The 24,867-nt window shown below is 54.4% G+C and overlaps 7 protein-coding genes and 1 non-coding gene across 8 annotated transcripts; 4 read left to right on the top strand and 4 right to left on the bottom strand.

Moving 5' to 3' along the window:
* Positions 1-2,615: 2,615 nt before the first annotated feature.
* swr1 (putative SNF2 family helicase/ATPase (Swr1)) lies at positions 2,616-8,463 on the bottom strand. The gene has a single exon (XM_025718771.1). The coding sequence runs from the start codon at positions 8,267-8,269 to the stop codon at positions 3,110-3,112; it is 5,160 nt and encodes a 1,719-aa protein (XP_025578694.1). The 5' UTR covers positions 8,270-8,463; the 3' UTR covers positions 2,616-3,109.
* A 346-nt stretch (positions 8,464-8,809) lies between these two features.
* On the top strand, positions 8,810-9,768 carry BO80DRAFT_422215 (uncharacterized protein; the record flags this gene model as incomplete). The annotated part of the gene is made up of 3 exons (XM_025718770.1): positions 8,810-8,932; positions 9,003-9,314; positions 9,377-9,768. The coding sequence occupies 3 exons, from the start codon at positions 8,810-8,812 to the stop codon at positions 9,404-9,406; spliced, it is 465 nt and encodes a 154-aa protein (XP_025578693.1). The 3' UTR covers positions 9,407-9,768.
* A 262-nt stretch (positions 9,769-10,030) lies between these two features.
* On the top strand, positions 10,031-14,942 carry BO80DRAFT_374684 (C2 domain protein). The gene is made up of 5 exons (XM_025716606.1): positions 10,031-12,261; positions 12,323-12,508; positions 12,563-13,034; positions 13,092-13,676; positions 13,740-14,942. The coding sequence occupies exons 1-5, from the start codon at positions 10,328-10,330 to the stop codon at positions 14,631-14,633; spliced, it is 4,071 nt and encodes a 1,356-aa protein (XP_025578692.1). The 5' UTR covers positions 10,031-10,327; the 3' UTR covers positions 14,634-14,942.
* Positions 14,867-15,952, bottom strand: BO80DRAFT_422212 (YjgF-like protein). The gene is made up of 4 exons (XM_025718769.1): positions 15,818-15,952; positions 15,630-15,643; positions 15,370-15,543; positions 14,867-15,259 (listed from the first exon to the last, which is right to left on the bottom strand). The coding sequence occupies exons 1-4, from the start codon at positions 15,861-15,863 to the stop codon at positions 15,113-15,115; spliced, it is 381 nt and encodes a 126-aa protein (XP_025578691.1). The 5' UTR covers positions 15,864-15,952; the 3' UTR covers positions 14,867-15,112.
* A 391-nt stretch (positions 15,953-16,343) lies between these two features.
* BO80DRAFT_347493 (uncharacterized protein) lies at positions 16,344-18,104 on the bottom strand (the record flags this gene model as incomplete). Its single annotated transcript, XM_025715422.1, has 2 exons — positions 16,344-17,759; positions 17,955-18,104. The coding sequence occupies 2 exons, from the start codon at positions 18,102-18,104 to the stop codon at positions 16,344-16,346; spliced, it is 1,566 nt and encodes a 521-aa protein (XP_025578690.1).
* Positions 18,105-18,963: 859 nt separating this feature from the next.
* On the top strand, positions 18,964-19,036 carry BO80DRAFT_t68. Its single transcript has one exon. It is a non-coding gene; the product is annotated as a tRNA-Lys (tRNA).
* Positions 19,037-22,284: 3,248 nt separating this feature from the next.
* Positions 22,285-23,667, top strand: BO80DRAFT_422210 (adenine phosphoribosyltransferase APT1). The gene is made up of 2 exons (XM_025718768.1): positions 22,285-23,074; positions 23,128-23,667. The coding sequence occupies exons 1-2, from the start codon at positions 22,579-22,581 to the stop codon at positions 23,280-23,282; spliced, it is 651 nt and encodes a 216-aa protein (XP_025578689.1). The 5' UTR covers positions 22,285-22,578; the 3' UTR covers positions 23,283-23,667.
* A 50-nt stretch (positions 23,668-23,717) lies between these two features.
* BO80DRAFT_422209 (uncharacterized protein) lies at positions 23,718-24,317 on the bottom strand. Its single transcript, XM_025718767.1, has one exon. The coding sequence runs from the start codon at positions 24,311-24,313 to the stop codon at positions 23,735-23,737; it is 579 nt and encodes a 192-aa protein (XP_025578688.1). The 5' UTR covers positions 24,314-24,317; the 3' UTR covers positions 23,718-23,734.
* Between the last annotated feature and the right edge of the window lie 550 nt (positions 24,318-24,867).

Below are 24,867 nucleotides of genomic sequence, written 5' to 3'. Positions count from 1 at the left end.
TCGGTGTTAGATCTTGATTGCTTCTATTATTGTCCCCCTGGTCGATAACAGGCGTTCATTTGGTGGTGATCTTCCCCTTCGGACAGCCGAGGTGAACCACCTGCCTGCCTTGATCGGATCCTGGTTCATCGGATGGAAGGGATAGCCGCCGAAGAAACGCCGGGCAATCATCATCTCAACCACACGGCCAGCCCTCCCGATGGGGAATCTGGACGTTCGGCGCTGGTGATGATCGTGAGGTGTGCGGTACGTGGAAATGAGCTGGCAACAGGATCGTCCGCTAGGGCATCACATGGCCTCCCTTCGCCTCTTGCAGAGCACACACCCTGCGCCCTGCCTGCTGTCACCCTCCCTGATCGCATCGTCGACTCGGTCTGGGCTTCCGATGGGGACCGACTTGGATTTCATTTTCTCGTCCCCAGCCGGAGACCCGCCTTGCAGATCATACCAGGGAATAGTCCGTTCACTTCTTTAGCGACTACTCCGTATCTAGTAGTCCGTCCATCTCCATCAGACTATCTTCTCCGCTGCGCTACTGCTAACGATCCTAATCCAATATCTTATAGGCTTATAGCACTATAGTTGCTCGATTAGTTAAGCGCCGGTCTGAGAATATCAAATCACCTCCTGCGATCTAGCAATCACCGGTCGCCATCTCCCTTCAGCCCCAACGGTTCCCCCCCCCCCCACACGTGTGCAGACTAATGCGGCCGGAGGATCATTGCCCGCGGAGCTAGCATTCCTGCGGATATCCATGGAGCAACCCTTGCCTAAACGGTGCTCACGAAGCTTCCAGGCCAAGGAGCTGCACCAAAATGAGGAGAGAATCACAGCGGTAGCAGCTTAAACTCCGCAAGTCTCCGAATCCGTCCACATCTCCGTCATGGAGAGCATTTAGACTTTCGTCCGAAAATCACCAAACGGGCGTTTTACCGTTTTCGGAATACGCTGGAGCTTCATGGCTCAACTGACATTATCGTGGTTTGTCCACGCCCACGAGGAAACTCAAAGTCGTGGACAGCCTTACATCGACCACATCATTCACCCAAGGTCCTCCAGGCCAGGGCAGGCAGCCAATCAGCCAGCCATTCGGTTCCTTCGACGCCTTCCCCATCTCCAGGTTGCTGATCAGTGGGGATCTCTCGGCATGGAGTAGGTCAGGTGAAGGGGCGAAGGAATGGTTGGACGTGTAAATCCGCGTGCCTCGTTCACCCACGGTTCAATCAGACAAGAGCTCGTGGCGGATGTTGGAGACAGCCGTTGTGCCGGGCGTGCATCTGGCACGACTCCAACTGCTTCCATTCCTCGGTTCGGCCTTATCCTGGGTCGATCAGGACGTCCTAGTTGGTCAACCCGATCATTACACCACACTGCGTCATCGGAGGCTTCCTGGCGATAGAGTTCACGTGGCTGCGCGCGCAATTCTTCACGGATAAGTCGCTCGGCAATGCGGTGGCCCTCCTACTCCCGGGATCATCTCAGTTCCATGGTACGCTCCTTGTTCTATCTAACCTTTTGGGTGGAAGCCGAACACAAGGCCGAAGGTGTGGCCAATTCATCTCGGATCTCAGGGCGAATATGCTCGAGGCACCTTGGCTGAGACAACTATCATTTCCACTGCCTCTCCCCTCTGGACATCATTTCGCAGTCCTGACCACAGAGGGTTAGCCTATTGAGCAGCGAGAATGGGATGGAGCCTGTTTCCATCACATAGTCTGCATGCTAAGATAGTATGCACGCGGAGCCACTTGTCTCCTGCCTAATCAGACATAGCAGCCGTTCGCATTGGCCGTGAGTTGCATAGGTTTCAGAAATAGACTTCAGGTACGGGGTACATACATGTGGATCTGAACTCTAAGTACCTTAGGTTGACCTCTCTCCTTCTTGCTTCTCACTGGTATCTCCCACAAACCCTCCAGTGATCGAACCAGAACCGAGGAGCTCACTCCTGAGAGTTTATTCCGCCCTCCCATCGGCAAATTAATATACTGTTTGAAACCACCACTCCACCTCGATACCACGATTGCTGCTCCGGAAGCTCTGGACCATCTCTACTCTTTCATCGTTGGTTGGGGTATTTCCGGGACCCGGAGAAGCGATGGACAAGCTATTTCCGAGTCAAACCAGGCGATGGCAGGCTATACCCGGAACCGGAGAGGCGACACAGTCCGCAGAAGCAAGTGTCAGGGCCCAGTGTCTCGGGCCACATGGCGACAATTGCTGATCTTCCTGTGCGAGTCTAGCCCAGATGGCTGGCCGAATGCAGGGGGTGTTACAGGTGTCCATGTTTCACAGTTCCTCCCGGCTATCCACCGCGACATGCCCGTCAGTCCACAAGTCAACAAAGTGGACATTAGACCCTGACACTGGAAACGCCCGCGGCGGTTCCCAAACGGTTGGGCCAACCCTGGATGGCCATTCGAAGATTAATGTGTTTGGGACTGTTCAACATGTCCAGAAGCACGACACATGTCTGAGCCAGGACAGGCTGCGTTCTTTTACCGCTTAGATAATTCTAGGTCGTAAGGAGCAGTGCTCTCATACCTATCCAATCATGTCACGCCGTCAGGGAAGCACACAGGAGTCACAACCAATGTAGAATAAGAGAATAGAATAGTAGTATAACAATGGTGCTGACTAGGAAGAGTGAAAGGTAAGAGATAAGATATAATATAATAACAAGAGCATCTACAGAGAGATCTTCGTCCTTTGAGGGGTGGATTCCTCTCGTCCCCAGGTACAAAACGCAAAGAAAGAAAGCAGAAAAAGTGAGAACTGAACGCCCGCTAAACACCAACCCGTGTTCTTTTCATCACCCCGCGCTATCAAGGCTCGAGAGGAGGGAGAAAGAGGAGAGGGGAAGAATGGGGAATTCGATGTGTGTATGTGCACACATAGGAAAACAAACAAACAAAAAAAAAAAAAACTAAAGCCCAGGCTAGGGGAAAGGATACAAAGAAGAAGAAAAAAAGAGTATAATAAGTAAGAATGGGGAGATCGTCATGCAAATACAATTACATTGGACGCGCTGCCTTTTGCTCTCGTCCCTTTCGTTGTCTAACACATTCCATCATCCTGTCCCTCATTCCCGGATTCCTCGTCTCAGCTTTCAACGACGCCTTTTGCGGAGACGATGCTCCTTGCCCTTCTTGGACTTTTTCTTGCTCTTGTCGGCGGGCAGGACGAGCGGTTCGTCCTTCATATTCCATTCCATGAACCGAAGTAGGTAGTTGTCGATGTGTCCCGGCTGCTGGGACTCGACGTCCACGGGCTCGTCAGCCGGGTGCACCTGCGGTGAGGCCAACAGTTGTGGTCCTGGAGTTGCACCCGCTGTTGTTGTTGTCCCTTCATCGGGCCCGGTCGCGGGCCCAGTCGCGAGCGGCGTTCCGGCCTGAGTTTGGCCGGGGGTGCGGTCGTCGAAGTCGCCGTCATCTGCATGCTCCAACTCCTTCTGGGCATTCTTGGCTGCGTCGATGTCCTCTTTATCTTCGGCTTGCTCGAAGACGCGAGCACTGCCAGAGACGCGATTCTCGAGGACCCGGTCCATGGCCGCGCTGGCTTCGTCCTGGCCCTCGAGGGACTCATCGGTGTCGATCATGTCACGGACATCTAACTTGGTGAAGTAGTCGGTCGTGAATTCTCCCTCTTGTATAACGACGTCGTCGAGCATGCGCTTCTGATTGGCCTTGCGGAGGATGTTGGATTCGATAGTGTACTCGGAGACGAACCGATAGATGTGTACGTCGCGTGTTTGTCCGATACGGTGGCAACGGTCCTGACACTGCTTGTCCATGGCGGGGTTCCAGTCCAGGTCGTAGAAGATGACTGTATCAGCTCCCGTCAGGTTGATGCCCAGACCTCCGGATCGACTGGACAGGATGAAGGCCAGAATGCGATTGTCGTTGTTGAAGCGATCGGTAAGGATCTGACGCTGTTCGACCTTAGTAGTACCGTCTAGCCGAAGGTATCGATGTCCATGGATGTTGAGGAACTGTTCCAGGATGTCGAGCATCTTGGTCATCTGAGTGAAGATCAGGGCCCGGTGGCCACCTGCTTTGAGGTCTCGAAGCAACTTATCAAGTCTCTGCAATTTACCGCAGTCGTATTGCAAAAGTCTCTTGTCGGGAAATGCGATCGATAGACGCATCTGTGCCTCATGGAATGGGTCATATGGCGGAAACCGTTCCTTTTTCGTAAGGTACCTGGTTTCTATGGGAGTCAGGGCTGCCTCCGTGATCCCAGATGCCACTGCGGCAGGGGTAACGCAGGCGAATCTTTGAATATAACCATCCATCGCCTGCGACCGCTCTTCTATAGACAAGATCATCGACGCGAGGATGGACGACCGACTCGACAGCCAGTCGGCCAAGGAGCGTTTTCGCAGGGGCCCGTTCGAGGTAGGCCGCTGCTTGCTGTCGGCCGTGAGGAATTCGATAAGACTTGATCCGTACACCGGGCGGCGACCATGACGCTTGGATTCGAAGTAGAGGCATCTCTCTAGCTCTGCCATCCTTCTCTTCCGGGACTCGTTCTCGAGCGCATCCAGGGTGGACTGCACCGTGGTGCCATTGAAGCTCATCTGCCAGTTGGTGCGGTGGTACTGGCGTTCCCGCAGCGTATTGAAGGGACCATAGGCCATGAGCCGGGTGCTGTCATCGGCCAACCGCCGGGAGATATCTTCTCGCGAGATGGGCACCAAGTTGAGGAAGTCTAGGTCGAGCCTGGTGAGTGGGTGTTCGTACAACAGTCGCCGGCGAACGAGAAGGTCCTTGACCTCATACTCCGTAGCCACGGAACGGGACATCGCAAACGACGTGGAGATGGGCCGGGTCTCGAAGAGATCCGGATGATTGCAGACCTTCCTCAATTGCATAAGGCAATTGATGATGGACAGGTAATTTCCGGACGCAAGGGTTTCCTTTGTCTGCGCGCGGGACATAAAGCCATCATACAGGAACCTCTGACGCTTCGAGAGTCTGCAGTAGACGACATGCTCGTATTTGGCCGGCATCTGCTTTTCCACGTCGGCTTTGAGACGACGCAAGATATAGGGTCGAAGCACGGTATGAAGTTTGGTGACCACCCGCTTTGCTTCTTCATCCATCGTTTCTCTGCCATGCTCCAGGATTTGCTCCACGGGGCGTCGGAACCACTCAGAGAAGTTCCGCAGATCAGCAAACCCTTCAATCCCCTCTTCGTCGCCATCGGAAGGCATTAGGAAGAACAACAGCGACCACAGCTCAGTCAGGTTGTTTTGGAGCGGTGTGCCGGTGAGCAGGAGTCGGGCTCGTGTTCTGAACGTGAGCAGGGCCTGCCACCTTTGCGAGCGAAAGTTCTTGATGTTGTGCGCTTCATCAAGGATCATATAATGCCAGCTTCTTCTCTTCAGCACTTGCTGATCCTGTAGAACTAGCTGGTAGGACGTAATTAAGACATTCCAACTTGTATCATCCATCCAGCCCTTTCGCTTTTGCCGACGCTCCTCTTGGTTCCCATAATAGGTCATGATCTTGAAGCCAGGGCACCACTTCTTGAACTCCATCTCCCAGTTGAGAATCACACTGGTGGGCACGACAACCAAGTGCGGTCCCCAGACTTCATGCTCCACGGCCAGGTGTGCCAACAATGCTATCGTTTGAATTGTTTTACCAAGACCCATTTCATCGGCGAGAATGCCGTTGATATGGTTTGTATAGAGCCCAGCAAGCCAATCCAGACCAAAATGTTGATACTCTCGCAAAGTGCCTCGGAGAAGGTGCGGCACCGGCGTTTTCAGCCCAGGAGCAGGGGATTCGCTCGGCTGCGGGGGCTTCTCTGGGGATTCGTACGATGAGACAGATTCGGGTTCCGATGGTTTGGTGGCAAGCGTACCCGGGGATGCTTCACTCGAGGGCTCGCCGCTTTGGTAGGCGTCATGGTGGGTTCCGTGATGGTCATCGTGATGGACAGCGGGATCCTCTTCAGAAGGTTTATGCTGACCTACTTCATCGGGTTCGTCAGGCAGAACCGTGTCTTCGTCATAGATGGCGTCTGTCATTTCGACAACAGGGGTCTCATTTTCGGCGGGAGTAGGCACAGGAGTCGAATCCGAGGAAGGTTCAGCAACCGACTGGAATTCAGTATCGATTGCCATATTGACAGGTGAACCTGAAGCAGAAAGAGATGCCAAAGCAGGATCAGGGACAGTAGCAGAATTGCTTTTGGCTTGGTCATGAGGGATCGATTTTTCTGGCGCTGGTCCATTGGGCACGAGGGAGACTTCATCGGGATCCTCCGGTTCATCGTCTTCGTCCTCCGCAGCTGATGCTAATTTGACATCGACATCATCGTCGACGTTCACGACATCTTCGCCCTCGTCGGCATCGCTGTGTTGGCTGTCATAGTTCAGGGCCATGTCCTTGGAGGAAAAGAACCCCAAAAGCCCAGGTCCATCACTTTCCGCGTCAGAGTCGGCTTCAGAGTCTTCGTCTTCATCGGTGTCGCCCATATCGTCGTCCATATCAGTAGATTCTTCTTCACTGTCGTCTAATAGCATGGGATCCACTTCTTCGAGTTCGGGCTGCACCTCTGCTGATGGATCAAGAGACTCAGTAGCACGATCTGTCACACGATCAACATCTGAGGTGCCACTTCGTTCGGAGAAGGCTGTAGCATCAGAAGCCACTGACTCGCGATCGGAATCATGGTCAGTGTTCGGGAGATTAGCATATTTCAACCGCAGCTCCTCCGCCGTCAAGCCCTCGTCGTCATCGATGTTCTCCTCATCTTCACTTCCCGAGTCCGTAGATGACATATTGTCTTCATCTTCCGAGTCATCCGATAGCTCATCCGTATCCTCGTGTTCCCCATCGCTAGAATCGGGCGCGTCGCTCCCACCTTCTCCAAGAATCTCCATGCGGCGCTTCTCGAAAAGCATTGTAGATTGTTTGATAGCACGATCCAGCGCTTGTTGATCTTCGGCCTTCCGCTCTTCCTCCCATCGTGCTAAGCGCATCCGGTCCACCTCCGCTCGAGCTAGGTCGAACATCTTCTGGAGGTCCTTGGCTAGCTGCTTGCGCTTGCCGCGCATCTCCTCCTGCTGTTCCCGTAGAATATCCTCCGGGTTCTTGTTACGCTTCCTCCACACCTCCGCGCACCACTGAGCGAATAGCCTGGCTGTATTGCGATGACGTCTATGTTCCTGGTCGAGAAGCTTCTTGAAGTATAACGCATGCGCGACAAGATGGTCCTGGTGCGAATACTGCTGTGACGGCTCCTCTTGTTGCTCGGGCAGATAGGCCGAGCAGACTTCCGGGCTTAGAAGTCCTCCCGGCTCAGCTGCTACGGCTATTCGGCGCCTCTTCAGAGCCTCCCCAAGCGCATCAGCCGGTGTGAGTACCGAAGGATCTCGTATTCTCCCATCTTCACTCTCCAACCATTCTCTGAACGAGCTGTACTTCCGTGGTGCCAGGACGTGGCCTGGATGCTGAATGCCGATGGGCAGCCTTTTGACCTTGATCCGCAACCGTGGGCCCCGCTGACCAGACTCATCCTCATCTGCGTCCTCATATTCAGTATCCCCGGTCCTGGCCATTGTCGCCGGGACATTATTCATAGACGAACGATGTGGTCGACTGGGACCGGCGGAGCTGATGTTCGAGGTCCGACGCGAAGTGCCAGAGCTGTAGGATCGTGTTCGCGCGTTCGGCTGCTTAGGGGCGGGTGACTGCGAGATACGACGGCGTCTGCTGGTCGAGCCTCTTGTAATCGTATTTCTGGGGGAGCCATTGACTGCAGCGCTGCTTCCAACAGACCTCCCATTTAACTCCGGCTGCGGCGGGGACATTGATGACAGGGACGCGACTCCCCTCGTAGCACTCGAGACATTCCTGCCTATGACTTTATTCTGGGCCTTGCGCGTGTGTCTTTTGTCGGAGGGACTCTGCAGATCGAGGGGGAGCGCGTTAACTCGGGAGGATTTACGCCTCCCATCCTGGATGAAGGATGTTGGCCCATCGACACCAGCCTTCTTCCATGGAGGCGATGCTGCACGGGGTGTCGAGCGACGAGAGGAGGTGGGGCCGACAAGCTTTCGCTTCTTGGAGGGAGGGCCTTCGAGCTGATCAGTTGCGGGCGTGGATTCGTCTTCTTTAAGCTCAGAAGCGATCGAATCATAGGTCTGTGACTCGGTTGGATGTTCGGGCGCAGGAAGGTCGGTCGAAAAGGCCTTGGGTTTGGGGGTCACGCATTCATCTTGGTGGGAGATTCCGTTCGGACTGCCGTTTTGCATGTCTTGTAACCACGGAGACAGGGGCCCTGTGCACAGCTGACCCCAGTTTTCCCAACGAGGACGCGGTCAAGGGGAGAGAAAATGGCATCAACGTGTAGCGGTAAGTGAGTCAAAGTGCCACCAGAAATTTGGCATAGTTATCGGCACGAGGGCGTGACGGGTGGACGGAAAACCACAGGGATGGCAAGATTGCGTGAAGAGGTGGTTTTTTCATTCATACAGTGACGAAGAGAGTACTGGGGGGGAAGCTGAGTATGTAAGCAACGCGACCAACCTCAGGCAGGCAGCCCGCGGGCCCTCCTCGCCTGAGGCATGCATATGGCGTCCACCAATCACAGCCCCCCAAATCCGTCATCGAGACGGCCGTTTGCACTTCATCTCATGGCCCGTCTGAGCCTTCCGGTCTACCCCTAGTTGTCTTTCACCTCCCCTCATTCCCCCAATTATCGACAGCAGACATAGTCAGTTTCCCCGCGCTCCTCATCCTGCCCTTCTGTCTCTTCCGGCCATATCAATCCCATTGCTAACCCAGATCGCCAGATGCTGGCCCAACGAATCTTGGCCCGCCGCCTGCCTCAGGTGGCCGCCCGGCAGAGCGTGCCTCGCGCCTCATTCTCCCAGGTCCGGAGTCTTGCGGCTGCGGAGGTTGAAGACCCATTGCAGGTAGGATGTGCACTCGGACCCCAATTGCTCTCTTTCTCCATCGATTGACGCCGCTTGTCTCGTCATACAGAACGGCAACTACCAGAACCCGCCCCGTGTTAAGCGCGCCTTCAGAGACCCTTACGGCGATTGGTGGGACAAGCAGGAGAGACGCAACTTTGGCGAGCCTGTTCACGAGGAGAACGAAATTCTCGGTGTCTTCAGTCCCGAACAATATACCCACGTCACGGCTCGCAAGGGTCTCTTCCAGCTCGGAGCGTTCGTTGTTACCTTCCTGGGTGTGTGCGGTGTCGTCAGCCTGTTCTACCCCGACAAGCCCAGCATCCCCAGGACCTTTCCCGACGGCTTGGAGAAGGAGCTCGGCGGACCGGGTGCTGCTCCGGTGCGTCCATGACTCCCCTCATAGAATCTTGGTCAGGCGTTGCGCTAACGAAGGGAATGCAGGCTCGTAAGCCCTCCGAGGCCAGCTGGTGAGCAGCTTTTTACATGGTGTGTACATAAATACAATACGAATCTTATTCTCGGCGTCCATGGATAGTGTTCTTCAGTCGATGCTGGTGGGGAGGGCTAGTCCTAGCGATGGGGCCTGCGGAAGTATTATCCGGGCTCAGGTGCTCACGGCATTACCCATGTTGATGCACACTCACGGTGGGGAAGTAGAGTGTCGAGCGCGAGCTCAATATACGTGAGGAACTCGCACAAGTACGGTCCAAGGGTCCAAACGGGCGATCAAGGGGAGGAATACCGTGGAAGGTGAACAGGGAACGAGACTTGGGTCAGCTACATGTGAGGATACTCCGTACAGTACTCCGTATAATGGACTGCTTTTCAGGAACGGATACGCGATTCTCCAGTTGGCCCGCGGGATGTAGATTAAGCGGTCTAGATCACCAAAGTAGCCACCACATGCCTACGGCGCCGGAATGCACGCGGTAGAAATGTCAGAGGGCCTGCGCAAATGCCTGTCTCTCGGCCGTCGAGAATTTGGGCTTTCTGGCAGGGGTTTGGCGGGTTGACGATGGTGCGACTGGCAGGACGACGCCCACTACGTCAGTCGAGTCGGGAGCTTTTTTCTGTTTCAGGTGCCGCAGAGCAGACCACCAACCACCACCACCGTGAATTACCACCGCCCCTTTCTTGCTCGTCCCTCTAGCCGCCAACATTCCCCGCGGCGTTTCTCTCCCAGTCTGGCTCCGCCTCCTCGGTTTCGAGAATTGAGGGATTTTGCCCAGGCTCTCTTTCTTGCGTGGTATTTCCCTCCCCCCCAGCCGATGCTGGTGGTTTGATCGCGAGCGACTCCTCTCCTCTACCCATGGTCCCGCCCTCCGCTCCTCCCCTCGCACCCCCGAACACAGCACGATCTGGATAGAGCCCTGAGTTGCCACCTTCCCGCTCATGTCGACAGCATCTACTCAGTCCCGAGGCATTAACCGACGGATTAACAGCCTTCAGAATGAATCCCGCCATTCGCGCAGTCTCTCGGGGTCCCGCAGGCGCCCCGTCAACTCCTCGACTGCCTACAATTACGCTCTCCGAGTAGCCTACCTCGCCTACCTTCTCCAGCCTCGCTCGCGTCGTGTGCAGAATGTACCCGTTCCTCAGAGGCCCAAAAGGGCCTCGACCTCGTTCCACGACCTGATGAGCGATTTCTCCCTGGTGCGGGATTCCAAGAGCACCCGCATCCCTCATGGATTCATCGCAGAGCTGGAGAAGAGGCTGACAGGCGTCCTGATTGGAAAAGAGAAGCGGAAAGAATACCAAGACACGCTGGTCGTGAGGACATTCGCTGCATTTCTCAATACCCTGAAGGACCAGTCGTTTAAGAAGCGCATGGAGAAGGACCGGCGGGCCGAAGACCTCGTCCTCATCTTCTACTCGAATGCGACTAAGGAACTTAGCAAGGGGAAAGACCCTGAAGACGATCACTGGAAGTTGATGGTAGACAGACACGTGGCACTTTTTGTTCGTTTGTTCGCGCTTATCCTGAAGGACCACGATTGGGCAAAAGAACGCCCTGAGCTGGCAAACCGTTTGTCAGTCTTGGAGAACAAACTGCTCTCCCAGGATCAAGATCTCGTGCAAACAAATGGCACAACCACAGTGGAAGTTGTTGCCCCTCTAAGTTACGACGTCAAGGATATGCCACTTGTTCAACATGTGGCGAAGATCTTTGACGTGAACTTGAGCCAGGTACAGGCAGACATAGATAAGAATAAAGGGGCTTGGACTGGAAAGGCGGCCCTTCAGGATCTGAAAGCTTACCAGGCTCATCTAAACCTCAAGACCCGGAAAACATTGTCTCAGGAAGACTTCGAGAATGAGGATGCATACGAACTCTGGAAGAAGAATGAGGGTCCTGATTTGTCGCAGATGATGCTTGCTATTGTGCAGTCAAACCCCGAACTCGCAAAAAGCACCCCGGGTGCGCTTCCACATTTCAACCCAAATGGTGGTGATCATGATCCGGCAGGGGAGCTGTCGAGGACAAACTCCGATAGGCCGTCGTCGTATGTCATAGATCAGTCTCTGGATCTCAGTTCGCTATCTTTGGGTGATGACGGTACTGAGCCTTCGGATGAGTCTGATACATATACGTACATACCTCAAGATCCCCGATTCATGTATCGGTTCATACTGGCCCAGACCCTGAGCCATGACCTGAAAGACCGCGAGATCGAGGCAACGCAGGCTACGTCGGAGGTCCCGTCAATGAAGCTCTTTTCAAAGCAGTCGACGGAATTCCTAAACGAGGTCTGTCTTCGCTGGCGGATTCCAAGCTTTACCAGGATAGTCTTGTTTCTGGATGTTGCCCGGTCCAAGTTTGTGGATAACGAAATCGATCTCAATACACTTGATTCGGCTTTCACTTTCGTGAAAGAATCGCCGTCTGCAGAAGGCAAGAGGCGCAGTAGCTTTGTCGCTTCCGTTCTCTATGACAGGCAAAAGTGGACGATCCATGACCTTCTGTTGATGCAGCAGATACTCTCCTCCCTTCATGAAGCCCTGCTCAGAGAGCTGTACGATGTGATGATGGATTGCTATGAAGGAAAGCCTCGTCCCATCGGTCCGGTCATGTACGTACTGGAAAATCATATCCAACTGGATCCCAACTACACCGAAGACGTCGAGGACATCGAACGTTTCCGCTCATACGTGCAGGACGGGCTCGCACAGAAAGCCGCGGAGAAATACCAAGAGCTTCTGGGACAGCTGATCCCAGTCGAACCGGAGTCCTGGGAGCTGGACCACATCATCCAGCTCTGTGATGCCATCACTAAACTTGCACAGAAGATCAGAAAGCGTTACCGGAAAAATCCCGAAATTATGGGGTAAGAAAACGCCGCATCCCTCGCGTACCTTTTATTGTGCTGCTCGCTAACTGAGATGCAGGGTCAACCCTTACCTGATCTTGCTGTCTAACGTGCTTCCGATATTTTCCGAGGATGCACACGAGATGGTGGTTAGAATAATTGAGCTCGAAAAGGTGAGGGGCGAGGAGACCGATATTCAAGATGGATTCGATCTGTACAAGCAGCTGGCGGACATCCGTCGTCTCTTCACGGAAGCACTTCCTGAGTACGTTTCCCCACGGCTTCGTCGCAAGGCTCGCGGTGCTAACTGAGAATACAGTGTCACCTTCCCATTCCACGTCGAAGGACTGATGGAGGAGTTTGTCTGGCGGTGGATCCGTCTGACTGATGCGAGGGTCACGGAGTGGGTTGAACAGGCCGTCAAGCAAGATGCTTTCAGCGTTCGAGCGGACGGCATGGCGGAAGAAGCGGTTCCGGAGGAAAATCGGCACAGCGTATCTGTGATTGACATTTTCCGCTCTTTCAATCAGGTTGTCGAGCAGATGATATCCCTTGAGTGGGATGATGATTTCCAGTACGCCAAATTCATGACCGCCTTGTCCAAATCCATCGGGGGTGGCGTGGCAAGATACTGTGAATCTTTGGAGCAGATGTTCGCGAAGGAGATGGATCGACTGTCTCCCGATCAAGAGGCCGCTATGAACCAAACTGCCCAAGAGAGGCTGATGCAATTCGCTAAGGAAGCATGGGCGAGCAAAGAAAAGATCGAGCCGTTCCAGTTCTTTCCCGAAGTACGTATATCCATCTAGGGGCACAGCTGGCTGTCAGCTTGGCTAACGAGAATGCAGTCTCTGGTCAAACTGAATAACGTCGAATATGCGCTTTCTCAGCTGGACAAGCTTGAAGCCGAGATCAATGTGGATGGTTGCGCTGAAGTGATAGCAACCCATGCTCAGCCCCAGCTCCAGAAGATCCGTAAGTCTACGACGTATGTTTTCACGGTCAAGGTGGTGGAAGCAGAAGACTTGAAGGCATGTGATATGAACGGCGGAAGCGATCCCTACGTCGTGCTGGCCGACGAATATCAGAAGCGCATAGCCAAAACTCGCATTATCTACAACAACCTCAACCCGCGGTGGGATGATGCCGTCGATATTACGACCCAGGGCCCGGTTAACATCATCGCAACGATCTGGGATTGGGATGCCGTCGGTGACCACGACTACGTCGGTCGGACTTCTATCAAGCTCGACCCCGTGCATTTCAGCGATTTCTTGCCAAGGGAGTACTGGCTCGATTTGGACACCCAGGGCCGACTACTACTTCGCGTGAGCATGGAAGGAGAACGCGACGACATCCAGTTCTACTTCGGCAAGGCGTTCCGGACATTGAAGCGGACGGAGAGGGACATGACTCGCAAGATTACGGAAAAGGTAAGCCATGGGCCGTCATCTCTTGAGCGCCTACAGAGCTGTTGCTGACATGGGATCCTCTAGCTCTCCGCATATATCAGCCACTGTCTATCGCGCCGGACGCTGAAATCAATGCTGTCGCGAGGGCTGACCATCTCCAGCGTGTCCAACTTCTTGAACCGGAATCGAGCTCAATCGACCACCGCCACTCCGTCCACCGCGGACGTGGAAAATGCGCTGACCCCGCTCTTCGACTACTTCAACGATAACTTTGCGATCATGAACAAGACTCTCACCTCGGAAGCTATGAAAATGGTCATGGCCCGTCTGTGGAAGGAAGTGCTTGCTACCATCGAGAGTTTGCTGGTGCCTCCATTGTCCGACAAACCCTCCCACCAAAAGCCACTCACCATGCAGGAGGTGGATGTCGTCTCACGCTGGCTGGTGCTCCTTTTGAACTTCTTCCACGCCGTTGACGAAGAAACTGGCGAAGCCAATGGCGTGTCAATCGATATTTTGAAATCGCCCAAATACCACGAGATTCAGACTCTGAACTTCTTCTATTTCGAGCCCACCGAGACCCTGATCCGCACCTCAGAGCGGATGGCCTCTGCAACGATCTCTCGCCAGCAGGCCAACAAGAACCGGGCATCTGCTCCACCACACCTCGGCGCCGCAGGGACCGGCAGCGTGCTGGGCCTCCCCAGTGCACGCCGGGCCAAGAGCATCATGCTCTCGCGGAACCTTGGTACGATGAAGAAGATGAAAGAGGAGAAATGGCGGGAGGCCCAGGCGGAACCGAACGACGACATGATCCTGCGGATCCTACGTATGCGTCCGGAGGCTGCGGGCTACCTGCGCGACCGCAGTCGGCAAAAGGAGCGGCTGGCGGCGGCAGCGGCAGCAGATGCCATTGTGAAACAGAGCCTGATGGCGGGGGCAGGGGGACGGATGACCGGGACCCTAGGCCGGCGATGAAGATCCGGAGTGGCAGGACCGATATTCGTGGCGATTGTTATGTTGTTGTTGTTGTTGTTGTTGTTGTTGTTGTTGTTGTTGTTGTTGTTGTTGTTGTTGACTTTCACTCTGCGTTTCAGCATGATGCAGCATCATTTGGCTTCTTTGGTATGGACGTGATGATTCCCAAGTCTAGTTTGTTTGCAATTCAGGGAGCGCTGCGCCTACGGGTTGGACATTGTTTGGGAAGCTGTCGAGCTTTATCTTATTTTTATTCTTCAAATACGGCATAATTGTAGTCTAATCCAAGCAGCCATGCATACCGACGGGCGTCACGAGCATGACGGTTAATGACATCGTAGGGCAACGTATCTACCATGGTAACCCGGATAGAACCAGCCATGGAAGACACGCGTCCCCTAACGACAACGGTACACTATATAGATAAAGATACACTCTGCAGTAGCTTTTTACCCAACTATTCACATCATATACAATCCTTACGCCAAAGCAATGCACTCAATCTCAACCGGCACACCCTTAGGCAGCTGCTTAACAGCAAAGCACGAGCGAGAAGGCTTGTGGGCAAAGAACTTGGCGTACTCCTGGTTCATCTCGTCGAAGTCGGCCATATCAGCGAGCAGGACCTATCCACAATCAACCATCAGCCAACCTTGAACCAAAACCCCACGATCCTCCACCTCTACCTTGAAGAGCAGGGGGGAGGTAAGGGGAGGGGTAATTAATCAAAACGCACCGTAACCTTGAAGATCTTATCGACGCTAGAACCAGCCTCCTCAACAATAGCCTTGATGTTCTCGCAGCAGAGACGGGTCTTCTCGGTGATGGAACCCTGGATCAGGACACCATCCTTGGTGAGGGGGATCTGACCCGAGAGGAAGATCTGGCCGTTGACCTTGATGGCTTGGGACTGTGGGGATCGGTTAGGAGGTGGTTCTTTGAAGTCTTGGTGTTCGTGATGGTGTTGTTGGGGTTCGGGTTGGGGTTGGTTCTTACGTAGGGGCCGACGGCTAGAGTTGGGTTCGTTAGCTAGCAGTTTATGATAATGGGTTGCGGATTGGGTGGGATTTGGGTTTATTGGGGACTGGAATGGGATTGAGGGATTTGTAGTGCTCTCGTCTGCTCTGCTGTGCTTCGCTTGGGGATGCCATTGATGTTGGAAGTAGGGTGGGGAGAGGACTTACGCTGGGCGGCGCCAGCCGTGTGGACGATGTCGAGACCGGTGGACATGGTGACGAATTGGTGGGGGGTGCGGATGGGAAGACGAGCGTGTTGAAGAGGAGAGAGGAGGGGGGCAGAGAGACGAGAGGAGGTTAGACGGGAGAAAAGGACTCGCGAGCTGGAACAGAACATGAGGGGGAGGGGCAGGACGAGATGCGGCGGGATGCGAAGCTGGCAGGCTGCGAGGCCCGCCTGTTCCCGCGGGAAAGTCGCCAATCCTGGCCCGCCCCGCCCGACATCGGTGGCTGCATCGATCTATCTACACTATCTATATCTACAAGACAAGGTCTACCTGGACAGATGGGCAATCTTGATTCAAAAGGATTAAGATAATTCGATGCAATAATGCGAAACACAGTCCGAGGATATCATTAACAGTAGGTAGTCATGACATCATGATAAAGTATACAGACAGGTGGGATATCTCATGCGGCAGGGTAAGTAAGTATATGCAGGAAGAATCAAATCATGTCATCAAGTCCCTCCCCTCTAGGACAGCCCATTCGTTCCCAGCTGGCCCAGCTGCTGCAGGAACGCGGCAGTCTGCTCGGCTGGAAACCCGAAAAACACCGGTCCATTGAACACGATGCTGGCTGCTGGTTTCTTCGGTGGGCTGGGGGGAGTATCGCGTGCTTCACCGTCGTTCTGCTCAACAGGATCGTCGGCTGCAGTTGCTTCATCATGCTTGGGGATGGTCTCCATCTTGGGTGCTGGCTTGTCACCGGAGGGCGCACCGTGTCCGAAGGGACACCGACCCTTCTTGGGCGGAGCCGTGTCACCAAGAGGCGCCATCGAGGGTACATCTGCGGCCGCGGGTTTGGCCGGCTTGGATGGGGCCGGATCGATGGAGGCCGCAGCAGCAGGTACAGCGGGTGAATCAGGTGCTGATGCGGTGGGAGGTAGAGGTGATACCGGGACAGGAATCCCCCAGGGCCTGCTTGGGGATTCGCCAACCCGGATTTCACGCAGAGGACGATCGAAACGGCCCTTCCTCTCTTCTTCCGCCTGTTCAGTCGTCGTCGCCGCCGCCGCCGCCGCCTCTTCCTCCTCCTCTTCTTTGATCGTGGGATGCATCTCCGACTTCAGCCCAACTTCCTGCGCCCATTTCTCCACTCGTTCAGCAGAAGAGCTCGAGGGTGCCGTGCCATTTGGGCTCTGCTCCGGCAGGAACGCCCGATGTTTGGCGGACAAGCCTTGGATCATATTGATAAGGCTACCGTACTTTGCATCCAGCTGCCGCATAGTCTGCGAGTCCCGCTGGTACCGTTGAACGCAGACGGCATGGCTTCGAGGAATCTCATGCTTGTGTCTCTCAACATAGTCGGCTATCTCCTCCGGACTATGCTGGTCTAGATACCTTATAGGACACCGAGAAACCGGGCATCGGGTGGCCGACGACCGCGTCGATGGTGCCCGGCTCGAGCGTCTATCACTCTGTTCGGCTTTGATAGGGTCTAGTTCGGCATGTCCACACGCATCCCCATTCTGGTCCTTTAGGGGATCCTCGATCCCATTGTGATTGGACACACCGTTTTCAGAGGTCTTATTGTTATGCTTCGCAAAAGGACAACGCAAACTTCCCTGCGTGCCCTTGGTAGTGAAGTCTTTCTCTAGGGGAGCAGGCACTCCGGCTCTCGTCGCCACAAGACACGAGTTGAAATCCGAGAGCGGCCTAGCCTCAAGTGGAGGGATGATGGATTGATAGCACGTCAGCCCTTCCTTTATAGCGGTCATGGCGAGATCCCCTACGTTCCCGGACTCGCCAAGCGCCTTTACTACGTCCGGAGGATTTATGGTTTGCTTTTGGTTGTGGCCGTAATCGAAATAGCGACCAAGAATCTTATCCGCAACGACTTTGGTATGACCGTCAACTCCGCCGGGGAGCTTTCCTGCGAGCTTGAGATACTGAGAACCCGTTAGCATGTGCATCCAGGTACATATGGGTATGAAGCAAGGCATGTGTGTCAAGTCTCATCAGATAATACATGACTTATCCGTCACCGCCGCCGAAGCGACTCCTGATCTAGAGCTAATCGATTTTTCTCGTCCTTTGAGACACAGGGGGGCAGGGAATAGTGAAAAAAGAGGGTGAGTATTTACCTCGTCGGAGGCATATTCCAGCCTTTGTTGCAAGCTTTTCTCCTTGCAGTTCAGTTGTTGGGCGGTCATCAGAAGAGCTTCGAAAGCTCGAGCCAGGGTTTCCAGCCGCTGGTCTTGCTGCGCTTCTGCAGCGATGGGTGCAGGGGACATCATTGATCAAGGCTGGGAGTTACAGTGAGTAGAATACTGTGCAGGTGATGATCTAGCAGAGCACTTCTGCACTGAGCAGAAGTGCGGAATAAGAACATCGAGGGAGAAGTGAACGGTAGAGGCAGAATAGCCTCAAGCGGCATTAAATAGGCGGAAAGCTAAGCGAGTTGATCCGTGCGTTCACCACGTGATGGGCTTGCTGTTATGGCAGCAACGCTGGTCATCTACAGCGGCCGGAAACTGCACCTACATTCCTCCAGCGTACCAACGATAGGTTGGGAGCATGACTCGGCAGGAACTGAGCCGCTATAAGTCCGGACTGACCTGGTCTCTCTCCGGAGTAGATGGTGTTTTGGTGGTGTGACTTCTGGCATGCTCTTCCCGGCGGGCTGAGCCGATTGGAGGGATTCAATTGCTGTACGGTGTACTATGGACGGTCGAACTTTGGTCGGCTTTGCCTGTTTGCTTGTCCCCTGCTTCGATGCGCGGCTCTGGTCTAGACGTGCTCGGAGAGTGGGTAGCTAGACTTGTGGCTGGAATATGACTGGTGGCCAATATACGGTTGGTACTTCACAGACGGGAGTATTGGATCCCCGTATGGATGGATAACAGGCGGGAGCAATATATATCCCAGTCTGACCACTCAACATCACTCAGCGACACAGCATTCCACGGGCCCTGCCACAAGCGTGAGCATAGATTGGATAGGACTTGGACTCGTGGAGTCAAAGGTGCAGATGTAGAGAACCATAGAAATCATTGTAGTTGCTCACTGGTTCTGGTTCACTATGCAGGTAATGATGAGTTGCCCTTTACCCTGGCTTATGTAGCCATAATTTGACGCCGCACTCAACAGCCAGCCGGGCTAGCTCAATCGGCAGAGCGTGAGACTCTTAATCTCAAGGTTGCGGGTTCAACCCCCGCGTTCGGCTATCTTTCTTTTTCCCTTCTCTTTTTTTCCTGGAGATGTTTTCACTCGATATCATTGGTACTCGCCCCAATGAAGTAGCAAATCAATAGAAACGACAGGATATAAAATCCGCACCTCATACTTACCATGCAACGCACCCACGCTGGCCCTAGCATGCAGCTCGTAAGGCGTCTCATCTAGAATCCGATCCAGCAACCCGCGGTGATGTACCACCCCATTTGGCACCTCCGCACATCCCTGGCCCTTCACACCCCATGTCCATTTCACTGGGGTGAATATGGAGTGCGCAAAACGCGACAATCCCGCCGTAGAGCACACCTTCTGGACCGCCCATCGAGGGGCACGCTGACCAGAAGACAGTGAGCCACCCGTACGTACATGGTGTGTGTGTCTGCGCCATGCATTAGTAGCATGCACGCGCAGCCGCTGGCTGCAGAGTGGCTAGCCTGCCGTCCACCTACGTAACTGATTGCTTACGAGGTATCTACCGTAAAGCAGGTGCATCGCACGGGCTCCCAGCACATTTCCTCGAATCAGGACGACATGCATACTGCCACCCCATGGTCCGGTCCCAAAGGATTTGGACGGGACAAGAACGGGCCAATGTTCATATCGCGGAAACAAAATTAAGCGTAGGATGTCATTCGAGGTGCACATCCAACACCATGAGAATATGAGGAGCTCCGGATTTGCTCGGATATGAGCCTCGTACGAGCCTGGTGGAGCCCAGTTGATGGTACCTGGATTGGCAATCAAGGAACGTGCGCGTTGGGTTGTATCGGTTATCGAGACGGGCAGTAGTGCCGGGTGAGCGATTAATTAGCACCACTTCAACTGGATAATTTACTCCGATGAATGAGATCAATCATCTGGCTTATATAGTCGACCATGCCGGATGCGCTAGCCCGGTATAAGATTGCATGCACCCGGAGAATAACAGCAGGTTTGGCGAAGCCCGTGTACCCCTTCTGTCGGCAAGGCTAGGATAAGCAAGCTTCAACGGTGACATCGCCTGTTAACTGAATACCTTTCACACATCCGACGTAGTGAGCCAGTAAGTGACTGTAATCAAATGGTCCTGAAGAGAGACTCTAACGAGGAGGGCAGTACCAGGCTCCCTACAAGTCGGAAGGGCAGGGACAGCTCCTCAGCACCACTCTGAACAAGAGATATGGTATGGTAGTTCACATGCCGCTATAATCGTCGCATGTCGGGAACCGAAGCCTCAGCAGATGATAGACTAGGAAAGCCCGAGAACCTGGAGCATATACGACACAGCGAGCTAGTGAAGCTAGTACACCAACGGGGTGAAGCATCAGACACGCTGCATCCCTCAGCCAGCCCACCAACCGGGAGCCCCTCAGAGCCAGGTGTTCCCAACTTCCCTGAGAGCTTGTCGCCCTTTGTCTCACCCAGCTATTGTGTTCGCACACCTTCACCAGCAAGCTTGACATAGATCGCAGTACGTTGGGGCCGAACAAGCTGATACGGCGGGCGCGATTCGGTCCTAACAGGTTAATGACGACCCCTCCGTAATGAGGGAACCATGAGCCATAAGGAATTCGCCTGCACAACGAAGTCAGAATAAAGACAAATCAATTAGTACTTCGTAACCAATGCTGAATCGGAGTGAACTGACTGCGGCAGACCCGGACCTAGCCATGTAGTCCAAAGACAGCCTACCACTAAGTGCGTGACTCCAGGACAAAAGGAAGTCTAGAACGATGGAGGGGAAGATAGGAGGGAATTGCGCCGTGTGGCATTGTTGCATTGTTGCAAAGCTGCTAGGTGAGGCCATGCAGGGGGAGTCGGTGTTGATAGATAAACAGCGGGGCCGTCTGAAACATGCTCAAAGGGAAGCCGATGAGAGGCCGGGGATGAAGGTACCTTCTCTACTAGTACATAGTTAGTAGTAGTACTATCTTGTATCCAGAGTCCAGCGGAAAGTGCGCGATGCTGCAGGGCCAGCAGCCACCGGCCGTGCTTCTAATTAACCGGCGATCCGGTAATTTACGACCTTGGGAATATCCTAGTATAGACAGACTATCCTGGATGAATCCTCTAGCGCATTCTCCAGCCAGCAAATCGCCGGGCTTATCGTCTCCCTCCCTGGGAGCCCGGCGGTGTGGCCAACCGGTTCTTGATCGCCCAAACCTCCATTTGGATGGGCCAGGAGTTTCACGTGTAGCCTGGGAATCGTGGACGGGTCTAGAAGCCGACGCTTCGGGTCCCCCGCGGTGGCTGTGGTGGACTGGTGGTACTCCCACCACCCCCGTCCTCTCCGGCGAGCACGTAATGAGGGGCTTTATTTATAGCACCGGATTGCGAACAACCGTGGTGATTTACGATGAATGGCAGTTGGCCCGTCTCAGGAAGGGACGGTTGCTCGGCTTAAGGATGGGGACCGTCCAGCGCAGCATGACGATCCCCGGCGGGATCTGATCCACTGATGGACAGACATGGCCGGTACACGCAGTCAGGCACTGCGATGCAGCATAGGAGTCTGGACGCGATGTATCTATCTAGTCGGGGTCCCAGCGCGTCGATACGGAGGGCCAGTCGACCTGTCCACTCACCCACTTACTGGCCGGTCTCCCCACGCGAGACCATGACAAGGCCAGATAGACAGGCTGGCCAGTGAGAAAAGCGGATGGCGGGCCTTTAGCAGCAGCGCGAGGGGTGCATAACCTGGAATCAGTGACTTGCATCATGGCGCCATTGGAGGGGCCGCTCGAGTAGCACCGCGTAGTACGACGTGCTCTTACACGGTCACTGGTATACAACGGTACCGATATAGTTCAGCCCGGAGGAGGGGTGGCTGTCCCTTCCCACGGAAGAGATTGGCCTACGTCCTGAAACATGAGGGAACTGATCGCATCCCTGACTCACGCTTGACACCCTCCGATGGGCTGATGACGGTTGGGGGAGGAGGCCGAGAGAGAGTCTGGAAGCTGGACAGGTTCTCGACTCTCGACGCTCGACTCGAGACTCGTGGGATTGTCAGTTCGCGACGGATGAGGGGCAGCCGTTCCGCCGCTTACCATACTGACCTGCAGCCCGTTTCCGTATGGTACCTAGGTAGTTCGCCATAGATCGTGTCTGCTCCTCCGGGGGTTCTACAAGTAATATCTTTGACATAAACATTACATTCTGTACGACAGCCAAAGCATGATCATTTATGCTTGTTCTTTTCTTATTTCCCCTTTCTATCTTAGTTCTTTATGGTGAGATTTCCCTCTAAGAAGTGACCTGGGCCATCGAAAGAGGCGGGAAACTTACGGGTGCATGACAATACGGCCAGGATGCCATACCTCCGGGCCATACGGAATACCGATCTTCAACTTTTTTTTTCCCTCGCATATTTCCCGTTTGGAATTTTTTCCTTCTTTTCCCCCTCCTTCTTTTGCTTATCACGCCGATTTCAACTATTTTTACCTTTTTCGATCTTCCTCACCCCTCACCTCCCCCCGTTTGACTCTTCCCTCCGCGTCTCCCCCCCTTTTCTCTCTTATTTCCCTCTCTTCTCTCCCTCCTCTTTTCACCATGTCTCAACCAACTTCCACTCCCCCCGTGCAACCTCCCCATGCCACCGCCGCCGCCCAAGTCGCCGGACAGTCCTCCTCTTCCGCCCGCACCGCCGAACTCGCCAGTCTTAAAGTAAAGCTGCGCGAGGCCCTGCGTCAGTTCCCCGACTTCCCGTCGCCCGGCATCTTGTTCGAGGATATCCTCCCCATCTTCGCCGATCACTCTCTGCATGAGGCCCTGCTCCGCTGCCTGGAGCTGCACATCCTCGAGAGCAACGGCAACCAGAAGCCCGATGTGATCGTCGGTCTGGAGGCCCGTGGCTTCCTGATGGGACCCAGCTTGGCCCTGCGCCTGGGCGCCGGCTTTGTCCCCGTCCGCAAGCAGGGCAAGCTTCCCGGTCCTTGCGACACCCAGGGCTACGAGAAGGAGTATGGAACCGACTTCTTCCAGATGCAGTCCGATGCGATTAAGCCGGGCCAGAAGGTCATCGTCATTGACGACATCATTGCTACCGGTATGCTTCCTTTTTCCAAACTCGGATTGTTTCCCCGCTAATTGAGATTCAAGGTGGTTCGGCGTATGCTGCTGGTGAACTCATCAAGCGCATGGGCGGTGACCTGATGGGCTTCGTCTTCCTCCTCGAGCTCGAGTTCCTTCACGGACGGGACAAGCTGCCTGCCCCCGTTTACACTCTCCTCACTGGCCAGGAGGAGAAGGCTTAATGACCCTATGACATGCACCCAAAAAAATTTCATACCTGTTCGATGGTTTGATTTCGCGTACGCACAAAAACAGAAAAAAAGACGCACACTTTCTCATTACAACTCGCCTGGGGAGTTGCCGGTGGTGCCACAGTGTCTGATCTAGTGCTGTGGCGGCCACCCGACCGGCTTGGGTCTGATGCGGAGTGGTTGGTCGCTCCGCATCGACCACATGGACGGATGGTTGGCATGGGGGTGAAAAAAGACCATTGAGCGTCAAAATGGAGCTGGCGGTCCCCCCCAGGCAATTGGCCTAGTCACTGAGTGGATGGCAAGTGTGCAGATGATTTAAAATTTTGCATAGACTATGAAATACCAATGAGATACCTTTAATACCCGCTATGCTTCTATAAGCAGCCGTAGCACGATCTAGATCTATACCCTAAGCCACCATTCGCACCACTCTAAGATACTCACATCAGCGGAATGGACGGCCTCATAACCTCCTCAGCCCACTGTGCCGGCAACCCCAGCTCCACGGACTCCCGAATCGCGCGATTCATCCGAGGAATATACTCCTTCTGGGGCGGTCCCATGGTCACTCTCTTCTCATCAACATACACCAACACCGGCACAACAGTCTCCCTCTTCTCCCTCTCACCCCCGCCACCAACAACAACCCACTTAACCACCTCCGCCTCCACCACCCACTTATTATACGACCCCCTCCCCTGCTCCCTGGGCCTCACATCCACCCCCAAGCCCTCCTTCCCCCCCTTCGCCACAGGCGCATCCCAATCAACCCCCTCATAGCCATCCAAGATACGCTCATCCTCGACCCCCATATCATACAGCACACCGTACACGGCATCCTCGTCGCCCGCAATCGGAACCCGTTCCGCATCGGGGTGGAGTTGGCCTCCGATGCGCAGGTCCCGGGGCGGAAGAACGTTCGCGTACCCGCGTTGGTGGATCAGCCAGCGCCATTTGGGGAGTCGGGCGATGGCGAGCGGGATGGAGGTTTGGGGGTCGATGGTGCAGCGGGTGGACATTTGGGTGGGGGAGAGGTTGGAGCCGTAGGCGAAGTAGAGGGGTTTTTGGAGGTGGTGGGTGGGGGTGGCAGTGGTTGAGAGGGTTGTAGTGGTGGTGGTTGGTGTGGTTGGTTTGGTGATTGTTGTGGTGGTGGTTGTGGTTGATGCGGTGGAGATGTTGATGGTGGTGGTGGAGGAGGAGGAGGGGTCGATGTCGGTGTGGAGATGCATTTTGATGTTAGGTCTTCTTGGTTCTTTGGTGTGTTGTGTATTGTATTGTGTTGGTTTGTCTGGAGGGATTGTGTAGAGGGGAGTAGAGTGGATCAATCTCGTAGATTGGATGAAAGAAAGTGGGTGTGAGGAGGTAGATCGAACCAGCTCAGACGGAGAGATAAATGCAAGAAAGAGAGAGAGAGAGACAGACAGAGTTGATCCACAAGCAAGCACCGCCAGAAACCCGGCTTTATATGAGCCCCTCCCTGTTCTGCAGCGTCAGGAACCAGGCGAAACCCGCGCAAACCTTAAAGCCGGGTTGCCTCCGAAAGGCCTTATCGCGGGTCCCTGGGGCTTATCGG

This window comes from Aspergillus ibericus (genome assembly GCF_003184845.1).
Source record: "Aspergillus ibericus CBS 121593 unplaced genomic scaffold BO80scaffold_6, whole genome shotgun sequence".
Classification (NCBI taxonomy): domain Eukaryota; kingdom Fungi; phylum Ascomycota; class Eurotiomycetes; order Eurotiales; family Aspergillaceae; genus Aspergillus; species Aspergillus ibericus.
Note: the sequence above shows the minus strand (reverse complement) of the source record. Positions and strands in the feature narration are given on the sequence as shown.

Coding starts and splice junctions, on each gene's coding strand:
- BO80DRAFT_422210 (XM_025718768.1), top strand. CDS start 22,579: ATGTCTCAACCAACTTCCACTCCCCCCGTGCAACCTCCCCATGCCACC. Junction 23,075..23,127: donor TGACGACATCATTGCTACCG/GTATGCTTCCTT, acceptor TTGAGATTCAAG/GTGGTTCGGCGTATGCTGCT.
- BO80DRAFT_422212 (XM_025718769.1), bottom strand. CDS start 15,863: ATGTCCACCGGTCTCGACATCGTCCACACGGCTGGCGCCGCCCAGC. Junction 15,260..15,369: donor ATAAGATCTTCAAGGTTACG/GTGCGTTTTGAT, acceptor GATTGTGGATAG/GTCCTGCTCGCTGATATGGC.
- BO80DRAFT_422209 (XM_025718767.1), bottom strand. CDS start 24,313: ATGTCCACCCGCTGCACCATCGACCCCCAAACCTCCATCCCGCTCGCC.
- BO80DRAFT_374684 (XM_025716606.1), top strand. CDS start 10,328: ATGTCGACAGCATCTACTCAGTCCCGAGGCATTAACCGACGGATTAAC. Junction 12,262..12,322: donor AAAAATCCCGAAATTATGGG/GTAAGAAAACGC, acceptor ACTGAGATGCAG/GGTCAACCCTTACCTGATCT. Junction 12,509..12,562: donor TTCACGGAAGCACTTCCTGA/GTACGTTTCCCC, acceptor CTGAGAATACAG/TGTCACCTTCCCATTCCACG.
- swr1 (XM_025718771.1), bottom strand. CDS start 8,269: ATGCAAAACGGCAGTCCGAACGGAATCTCCCACCAAGATGAATGCGTG.